Raw genomic sequence first — 11,037 nt, 5'->3', positions numbered from 1 at the left:
AATGCCGATTAAATTATATATTTCCGTGCTTTAAAAACAACATTTACAACCATCTTATAGCTTTGAAAGGTAAAGTTGCAGTATTAAATATTTGTAACCATAAGGCATACCATGTCACCATCGTTCAGTATCAAGACAACAAAAAGTACCAAAAAAAAATCATCACAATATACAAATTATTACAGGCACAAAATAAATAAAACTAGCATCAACTATATATAGAACTACACTTACAAACTTGAAACAAATCTCATGGTGTGGTGGTCAAAGCAGGAGGAGACATAGGCTTTCCTCTTCCCATAGTGAAACCCCTTGTTCCATCAGGCATCCTTGGTCCTTTAGGACTCAATTTAGGTGATGCTGTTGATTCCGAATGGGCCGACCCGCTTGATTGTGGCGATTGTGAAAGAACCCCGCGTCCATTATGGCTCGATGTGCGTATCTTCGACTTCCCATGTCCTCGGGCCCATCCTTTCTTTGAACCCTCTTCAGCCTACCAACAAGATATCAATATTAATTAGTACCTTTGTTATTCTTGATTAACACCGCACGTATTTCTTGATCATATTGTTGGAATTTTGGTTATGCATTTCTTGATTAACAAGGCATGCCGCTGCTTACGAATATGCTGATTAGTGTAGTGTTTGATCGATAACATGTTAAAAAGATAAAATAAACCATATTCAATAACTTACATTATTGTCAGTAGCAAGTTCTATAACATTAGTTGGAGAATATTCTTCAGACAAATCATATGCTTCATCAATATCATCATCAAGTAGCCCATCAAACTCAGACTTCCTGCTCTTTAAAACAGACTTTGGCTGTGGATTTAACCATAGACATTAAACAAAGAATAGATTCGTGTTCAAATAATCATTCAAAATATTTTAGCAGACGTTTGGATCACATACTGAACGTCGAAGGAGCAACCTAACTCTCAGCCCTTTTCGCCAGTTTCTTTCATCGTTTAATTTTTCAACCTGGAAACAAACATTTAAAATAATGTTTCAAGATATTTTGTGAAAGAGGGTGGGGTGCTCAAGATTTGAAAATGGAAACATACTGCTTTTTCAGCCATGTCTGATGTTTCATATTCCACCAAAGCATGGAGCTTAAAAGAAAGACAACATCGCGTTAAAGAAGTAATTATGTGGCGGCATTATTACAAAGTGACTATGTGATACTGAATAATCAGAATCAGTTAATGAACTGTAGTAAAACATGTGACTTGTAACTTACAAAACTTGGATCTTTGACTGTTAGAAAAATTCTGATAATTAAGAAAATAGCTGATAAAATGACAAAAAGGAATGATATTGTTTTCTAACAGTCAAATCTTAGATATTTGACTCTTAGAAAAATCCTCATAATTTAAGAAAATAACTGATAAATGACCAAAAAATTGATATTGGTTTGTGAAATGGGATTTTCTAGCAGTCAAATCTTGAGCATTTGACTGTTAGAAAAAGCCGATAATTTAAGCAAACAACCGATAAAATGAAATAAATTACATTGTTTTAAAAAGTGGAAGTAAATGTCCCTCAAATTTAAAGAAACAATTTAGATTACCTAAATAGCAAGATTTGTAGCAGCTATGTAAAACTGATTATTTGACCAATGATCATTTACAAAATGCACAAGATCAAATCATATTGTGGGTTAATACCTTGTTACTAAAAACGTAATCGCCTCTAGAACGCGAAGAATTGGGCTCTTGAGGGTGGCATATACGTATGGCTTTGACACTACACAATAAACATTTACATAAATTAATAAACGAAACTCAAAACTAGTTACGGTCACAAGATATACCTTCGGACCACACTAAAGATTTTCTCAAGGTTTTGATGAGAATGATCTTCAGGTAAATTCTCAGCAACAACAGTACGAGACTGCACGCCAATTAGCAAACCAAACATCATTAACTAGGATTCCAAGAACACGTAAAAAAGTCAAAAGGTCAACAACTTGACCAACCTGCAGTTCTTCTTTATCTTTCTCAGTGAAGGGGTGCTTACGCCTAACCTTTTTGCCATCATTGCTTACGACCTAACGATGACTACATTAGTCAAGCGAACCGTATTGTAATCAGTCAAATGTTAAAGAACTTACCAGCTTTGAAGAAGAGCAAAGAGCTTGAGCAAGCAATTGGTTATTAGTGATGCAGGATTTGATTTTCTTCATGGATGCAATTACAGATATAGGAACTGTAACACCATGGATAATAATCATATACAATATTAATTTTATTTTATTTTATTTTGTGATTCTCATCATTCAAAAATGACCCGTAAATGAAACTGATAAGGTGTTTGTGATCTTACCATATCCCTCAGGGTCCTTACTAATGTGTTTCACCAAGGATTCATTTGCAAGCAGGCTCAGGCCACTGAATTGATACTCCACCTGTTAAAACATACATGCAATTTCAAACACTTATTAACCAACCAAATGTCCAAAACATAACTTATTCACATAAACAAGTTGTTATAAACTAGGGGTGTGCATGAAACCGAAATAAATGACCCATAACCGAACCGAAATGACTGAACCCATCACCAAACCGACGGTTTAGTTTTATGTTTTTCCAAAGACCGAGTTTTCTGTTCGGTTTCTATTTTGCATATACCGAATTGAACAGTAACAACTTAACCGACTTTTATAACCAAACCGAACCCATAAAAACCGATGAAACCAACTTTTGTTAATGAAATGATGGATTAAAATTTTAATTTTTGAATACTAAGTAATTAATAAAAATTTATAAACTTATGAAGAACAAAAATATATATATAGGTTGACTTTGTAATAATCAACTAATCATTAATTAACACAATAGTTTAGGCCTAAAGTTTCATCACCAAACATTACTTGGAATCGCTTTTTTCAGCCTAAAAATTTCAATCCTAATTGACAAAACCGAAAAAACCAAAACCCATTATGAAAACCGAAAACTCCAAAAACCGAATCTTTGGTTCGTTTGAGCCCAAAACACAACCTGTTTAATGATCTTCTGTTGAAGATCTTCCGTAAGGACGTTCGCAGGGATGACAATATCCGGGTTGGAAAAAAACTGGACTTGATGATCTTGATCAGCACCACCAACATAAACCCAATCAGGTGAACCATTCACATCACCCACTCCCACATAATTAAAACACGGGTAGAAATAACCGGAGACCGGAATCTGGGTATGGGAACTGGGAACAAATTCAGGTGCATGCGCATTGAATTTAAAAGAATTGGAATTGGAATTTGATATCTCATCTTTCTTGGGTGTCATTTCTTTTTCTTTATTATTATTATTATTGTTTTCTTGTGATTTTTCTTCCATTTTTTTGGTGTTTGCTTTTGATTAACATAGATTTGGTGAAGGAGTTGAATTGGACCGAAGAAGTTGCCATGCTTTTCTCTTTATTTTGTAAGAAATTTAAATACCATTCCACTTTTGGCGCTCTAAAAGTCTTTCTTTTTTTTTCTTACTACTTTTAGTTTGCTGTTATGTTAAATTTTATAAAAGGCTGTTTTGGTAATTTTGCATTGCAATGAGTTGGATTAAATGTAATTACAATCTATCTATACTACTATTAAAAAAATTACACATGTACGTACAATTGCTGTTGGCTCATAAATAAATATATTGTATTCTTAGAATTTTCTTCTAATTAAAAATTAAAATATAATAGTCACAAATGGACGGACCCGTTTATAGTATTTTTCTAACCCGTCATAAACTCGTAACCCATTGTAACCCTAATTATTCCTTCAAGCCGACATAACACATCATGTTCAACATTTCTTCCTCTCTGCTTCTTCTTTGTGTTTCTTACCATATGAGATTAATCGTGTGTCGAATCTTTGAATGAATTAATCCATGCCTTAATTGTAAGTATTATTATTATTATTATCCTTTTTCACATTCTGAATGGCTTCTTTATGCATATTGAATAAATCCATTAGAAGAAGCAGCCCCTACAATTTCTTATTTGTGTATATCGTGTAAATCAATGCCTACAGATTGCTTATATTATGTAAATCGATTATCTTTTTATTGACGAAACAAACTGCATTTTCTTGAGCTCGTGACCATTGTTATTGATTTTGTGCTCCACTAGCACAAACCCCTATTATGATAGATTATGTACATCAATTTTAGGGGATCTTTGGGATTTCTTTAATTTTAATATCATGTCCACCAAGTGTTTGATGAAATGCTCTTTAATCTTTACGCATAATAACCTGTTTTAATGTTGTTGCTGGATATAACTCCAAAATATTTTGTTTTTATGTGATTTCACCATTTTTAAAACTTCACGTAGTAATAATAATAGTAGTAGTAATAATAATAATATGTAATTTCAAGTTTAAATTATATATATGATGGTATGAATTACCATTTTCTTAATAAACTTCCTAAATCATTTTCTTAATAATGAATTTTGGGTGTGTAATTTACACTAACTTTCGGAAATTTAAAACATTCATTGACTTTATATATTTAGAAACAACTAATTATATCTTATTAAATTAGTTGTTTCATTTTTTAAAACTAATCTACTCAAATCTTGGTTTAACATTTCTTATTTTTTTGTTTATATTTTTAGAAAATATAGTAACTTTTCAACCAAGATTTGACCATTCACTTTAATATATATCCGTTTTTTTAAATGAAATGCATTTTTATAATACAATACAGCTGTTTTATTTTAAAATGTATATTTCAGAAAATACTTTCTATGTTTAAGCAACTAACCAAAAATATTAATACTTTTGCCACTCTATATATAATTACACAAACAAAGAAGTCTTTTTATAGCAACTTGTTTTCAATCCATCTAACAAGCAAATTTATTGTCATTTTAAGTTTAGGGACTTGATAGTCTATAAGTATGTTTGGGTATTGTTCTTTTAAGTATGTTTGGGTGTTGTTCTTTATGTTTGTCTATGGTATATGTTCTATTTTGATAGGTGTAATCATATGCATTTTTCATTATATAGTTATTTTTATATTAATTACTAACCTTTTGCTTATACTGCGGGAAGTGTTGATATCAGATTGTATGCTGAAGTAAAATTTGTATGCCCTATGTACAGGTAACTATGGTTCCAACCTATATTAAATATATAAGAATTAAGATTTCTTTCATGCTGGAAGCCTATCAAAGTTGTAATTAGTCATTCTTGATCTCTTACGATTTCCCTATTGTCAAATTGCAGATTATTTGATTTCAAAACTGATTGGACATGGAAGTTAATGAACCAGTTTCTGGAAATTATGACCAGGTATGTTGTCATTTAATAACTCATAATTAATATTTGGTCCCCTAATATTTTTTACATGCTTAGAATTACAATAAACATACAAAACCGAAAAATAGAAACTAGTCTTGAACATAAATTTAAAGTTCAAACTTCAAACAACAGTCTAAATAAGCATACAAAACTGGAAGATAACACTAAAAACATGTTTTTTATCCGGATTATGCGGATATCCGAATAATCCGAACAATCTGGGTTTTTTAAAATTCCATATCCGAATCCGATCTGAATCCGAATTAGTTATTCGGATATTTGGATTGATCCGATCCAATATCGAAATAAGAATTCAGATCGGTTTATTTGGATTTTGGTTTGGGTTTAGATATCAGTTTTCGAAAATAGGCCCAACAAGCAATGTCACACCCCAAATCTGGGCCTAGGCATGTGACCAATAGTTGGTACCTGTTTTGTAAATATATCAGAGTTGCGGGTTATTAGCGGAAGTCTTTGTTTATAATAAAATAATAATTTAATTTGAAAATCTCTTGGATAATAAATATCCAAGTATTTAGTTTACAAACCTTGTTTATTCTTGTTTTAATTATTTAAAACTGAGCCATCTCCATCTGCGAGCATCTAACCCTATAAATGACTCTTATGCCTTGCTATCCGTACTATGCTTGTTTTCCTGTAATGTAGGGAAAAATACGTCAGCGATAAGCTGGTGAATCGTTGACTCTAAAAGCATTTAAACAACAATTATAATACAAATTTAGATTGCTCAACATATCCCAGCAGATATATTGCTATACCCGGTATTTGTAACACTGCCCTATACACATACAAGTCTCCGAGCCACGTAGCCTATTCCGGAGGACAAGATATGACCGTTAGCCCGCGGCCACGTAGCCTTTGATTGTTTAGGCTGAACAGTTATGTTTGGATCTAGACATATGTGTATTCGGTCTGAGTTGGTTTGTTCTCTAATTTGTATTATAACGTTTTAGAGATCACGTAATCTCATGTAAACGTTTGACTGACTCTTTAAGACAAACAATCTGCTCATCTTATAGAGTATAAACATGTTTTGACTGATTGTAAAGGTTTAACGTATTCACGTTATAAAAAGATTGAACGTATTCACCTGTGATTGACTATCTGAATGATGTGGTGATCTCGTTTGAAAACCTTTATAATGAATGATGATTGACCTACAATAAAATAGGTTTATTTAATTATCTGGATCATCTCTTGATCCAGCTACAGACCTTTAGTCTGGTTTGATAGCTTTAAACCTTGACTGATCATTTGTTTGACTAAAATATTTAGACCCGTAGTCTTTTCATTTGTTTACAAATCACGTGTTGAGTTTCTTCTTCAAGAAGAAACATTGAAAGACTATAATCCTAGTATGTAAAGTCTTACGTTTCTTAGTCGCAAAGAAACATAAATTTTAACTATATTTTTTGCATATAATGTTTCTTAATTGTGAAGAAACTATTTCTGACTTATATCTTCTTGTATGTAAAAGCTTATGTTTCTTAATCATGAAGAAACATTATCTCAACTATAATCTGTTAATGTTACATTCCTTAATCATAAAGAAATATTATTTTAACTATATCCTTTGTATGTAAATACTTGTGTCACACCCCGACCAATGAAGGCGGAAACGTCGAGGCACGACATGATTGCTCATCGCACAACGACACTATAAAGTTACAATATTTAAACAACTCATTTAAATCCATATCATCATAAATAACACAACAATTGTTCATACAAAATGCCAAATAGATAGATAAACAAATAACTTGTTTTTTCATTTTCTAATATCCTAAAGCCAAGATGATAAGTTTCTTCAAGTAATCCAATCAAGCTAACATCAAACCTGTAACATTCCATAAAATAGAGTTTGTCAACACAAAGGTTGGTTAGCAATTTTCATAGTTTTGGACAACAAGTATATAGTATGAAATCCACAACTAGTATATGAAAACAATAAATAATAGCAACAATTTAGATAATAAAACCGTCAATAAGAATATATTGACGACAATAATGAAATCGTCAATAACAATACATTGACGACACCTTTCTATATGGGGATACCATATATACTAGGAATTAACGTATGATCTGTTAGGTTCGGAGTCACACACAAACACGAATACAATAGTAAAACCGAAAGAATAAACGAAAGAGACACAAGGATTTAAGTGCTACGTCCACTGTCGATAACTAGGGTTTTCTTATTATTGAGTGATACCAACTTACAAGTACAGGAGAGAATATATAGACTAGACAATTAGGGTTTAACCCTTTAACTAAACTGGGCCTGATTAGAGCTTTTGGGCTTGGCCAAAACTCAAACAGCTTAATCTCCTAATTCTGTCTATTCGTCTAAACCGGACCCGACCCATGATGGATCGGAGACCACAACATAACATGATCATACTTTGATGAGGCTACCCGCCTTAGCCTTCAAGAGGCTACCCGTCTTAGCATTCAAGAATTTGCACCTAATCATGTAAAGCATATAACACCAAATCGAGCATTTATTTAAGTAAACATATACAACAAGTGTTGTGGTTTAAGACTCAAGTATAAATCATTTGAATTTGAATAAGTATGCAATGTCACCCCCAAAACGAAAGATGGAAAACGGGGGATGAAAAAGTACTCACATTAACAAGTAAATTGAAAGATAGTGTCGTGAATAATCGGAGAGATTGGTTTAACGAGCAAGGCCTATATTAAACGGGTCTTGTGTTACTAGGTAGTCTTCGAAGGGTTTAAAATAAAATACATGACAAATAAAGTAAATAAATAAAGTTTAGGATTTAAAATGTAAATATTTGAGAAATTAAAGAAACGAGTTTTGTAAAATACGTTTACTCGAAACCGGGTCTCGGTATTCTATTCATTAGTTTTTTTTTCTTTTTTACTCAACCTATGTTAAGTAATAATGTGGGTTAAAATGCAATATTGCAAAACCCTTGGTTATAAGAATACCAAAACGAGGTTTAAACGAGTGTTCGGGTTTGTCGGTTCGAGACTTGATAATTGACCAAGCTCAAAGTTAACTTCCCAAAATAATAAATGTTATGAGATAACTCAATAAAATCAAAATAGACTTAACCAAGTATGTAGTTATATTGTGAAGAACCTTAACGTTCGTTAAGCGAGTATACGACTTTATCGGTCCGAACTTGTTATAAGATCAAGTTGGTTACCGACATGCCAAGTATGTTTAGAAATTAACTAAAGTTGATTTAAAATATAATCTTGAAGAAAAAATATGAGTTTTGGTGGCTAAAAACACACTTGTGTGTCTTAAGCGAGTGAACTCGGTTTAGTTCGGTTTTTGGTTCGGTCCTTGACTCGGAATAAGACCGAGGATGGTTATCACATACCCAATTACTATGGAACTTGTAAAATAACTTATAAATAATAATACTCAAGTTTTACATTCAAAAAGTTAACAATAAAGCTTTTAAACAAAAGTTCGGTTTTTGGTTCGGTTCTCAACTCGGGGTGAAACCGAGGCTAGTCATCACATACCCAATACCATGGAACTTGACAAATATGAACAGTAAACTAAAATATGCAGAAGTTAAGCAAGTATAACAAGTTATATGGTTAGATTTGTTAAATATATAAACAAGGACTACAAAGTCCTCAATGTAACCTTGCCTTACTAGCCCGACATTTCAACCGGCCGAGACCGGAGAAATGAAAAACCGAAGGTAAACAAGGAGTGTATATTATCTATATGTTGTAACATCAAGCTTTAAGTATTGAGAAGTTAGTTAAAATGAAATATTAGCTTATGAAAAACAACCTTAGAATTCAAGAATTTGAGAGAGAAATGAGGAAATAAGCAAGCACAAACGAAGAAGATGGATGTGTATATATAGGGTAAGTTGAATGGGTCTTTTATAAAGGGTGTTGCATGAAAATGGGTTGGTTATAGACCCAAGAAAGCACAAACTACAAATGGGTCCTTTAACTCTCCATTTTGGTAGTTTTAGTCCCTAGAGTTCGTTTTGAGCGTTTTCGGGGCATTTTAAAAACCGAAAAGGGTGTTTTTTTCAGATCCAACAACTATAAAACAAATATGTAACATAAAATTCATCATTTTGATAATTTCGAAAGGTTCGGGATACAAAACGGGTCGGGTTTACATTAAGAATACAAGTGTAAAATAACCCGAAATTGACAAATGTCACAGTATCCCCTACTTTAGGAAATTTTGTCTCGAAATTAAGATGATGTAAACAAATGATATTTCTCCTTCATCGAGTCTTCTTGTTCCCAGGTAAACTCCACGCCACGCCGTGATTCCCATCAAACTTTAACTAACTTGATGCGACTTCGCTTGGTTTTCTTTTCATTGCGGTCCATGATTTCAACGGGTCGTTCAACCATAATCATTGATTCATTGACTTGTACTTCGTCGAGAGGTATATGGAGACTACCTTCAGCTAAGCACTTCTTGAGATTTGAAACATGAAAGGTCGGATGAACACCGGTGAGTTCTTCCGGTAGTTCGAGTCGGTAGGCTACTTTTCCGACTCGCTCAAGAATCTTGAATGGGCCTACGAAACGGGGAGCTAGTTTTCCTTTCTTTCCAAAACGAACAACTCCTTTCCAAGGGGATACCTTGAGAAGGACGAGATCGTCGACATTGAATTCGATCGGTTTTCGCCGTTTGTCGGCGTAGCTCTTTTGTTGACTTCTAGCGGCAAGTAGGTTCTTGCGGATTTGGTTGATACGGTCGGTGGCTTCTTGGACCATTTCGGGTCCGGTAATTTGAGCTTCACCGATTTCGTTTCAACTAATCGGGGAACAACATTTGAGACCATTGAGAGCTTCGAAAGGAAGCATACCGATACTAGAATGGAAACTGTTATTGTAAGAGAATTCAATGTAAGGAATGTGAGAATCCCAATTCCCACCGAAATCGAGTACACATGCTCGAAGCATGTCCTCAAGTGTTTGAATCGTACGTTCGGATTGTCCATCCGTTTGAGGATGATAAGCGGTGCTAAGATCAAGACGAGTTCCCAAGGTTTCTTGAAGTGATCGCCAAAAATGAGACGTGAATCGAGAATCGCGATCGGAGATGATAGTCAAAGGTAAACCGTGGCGACACACGATTTCGCGAACGTAGATTTGGGCAAGTTGCTCAACGGAGTATTTTTCTCGAATTTGAATAAAGTGAGCGGACTTGGTTAATCGGTCAATAATCACCCAAATGCTATCGTTGCCTTTTTGAGTAGTGGATAGTTTCATTATAAAGTCCATAGCAATGTCTTCCCATTTCCATATAGGAATCGGTGGTTGCTCAAGTAACCCAAAGGGTTTTTGATGTTCGGCTTTGACTTTAGAGCAAGTAAGACATTTCGAAACATACGTTGCTACGTCTTTCTTCATACCCGGCCACCAAAAGGTAGAACGAAGGTCGAAATACATTTTATCCGCACCGGGATGAACAGAATATCGTGACTTGTGAGCTTCGTCGAGTATGCAAGTACGAAGGTTATCACGATCGGGAACCCATAAACGATTGAGATAATACAATAAGCCATCAGGTTTTGTTTCGAGTTGAAGCTCGGCTCCACATGACATTTCATCGTACATGTTGCATTCGTCAACGGAGGTACGTTGGGCTTGATTGATTTTGGCTTGGAGATCGGTTTGAACGGTGAAGCTAAAAAGCAAGACGGATTTGGCATTAACCTTTTGACTAAGGGCATCGGCCACGACATT

General features: G+C 33.9%; 1 protein-coding gene across 1 annotated transcript; it reads right to left on the bottom strand.

The window, feature by feature from the left end:
- Positions 1-250: 250 nt before the first annotated feature.
- LOC143624586 (la-related protein 6C-like) lies at positions 251-3,286 on the bottom strand. The gene is made up of 10 exons (XM_077095186.1): positions 3,002-3,286; positions 2,328-2,409; positions 2,116-2,210; positions 1,981-2,052; positions 1,816-1,895; positions 1,670-1,748; positions 1,067-1,114; positions 915-983; positions 696-824; positions 251-493 (listed from the first exon to the last, which is right to left on the bottom strand). Exons 1-10 carry the CDS (start codon positions 3,284-3,286, stop codon positions 251-253), a joined length of 1,182 nt encoding a protein of 393 aa, XP_076951301.1.
- Between the last annotated feature and the right edge of the window lie 7,751 nt (positions 3,287-11,037).

Source organism: Bidens hawaiensis, unplaced genomic scaffold, assembly GCF_021521415.1.
Source record: "Bidens hawaiensis isolate Kalapana, Puna unplaced genomic scaffold, B.hawaiensis_p1.1 tig00003902_1, whole genome shotgun sequence".
Classification (NCBI taxonomy): Eukaryota; Viridiplantae; Streptophyta; class Magnoliopsida; order Asterales; family Asteraceae; genus Bidens; species Bidens hawaiensis.
This window is presented reverse-complemented; position numbering and strand designations above follow the sequence as displayed.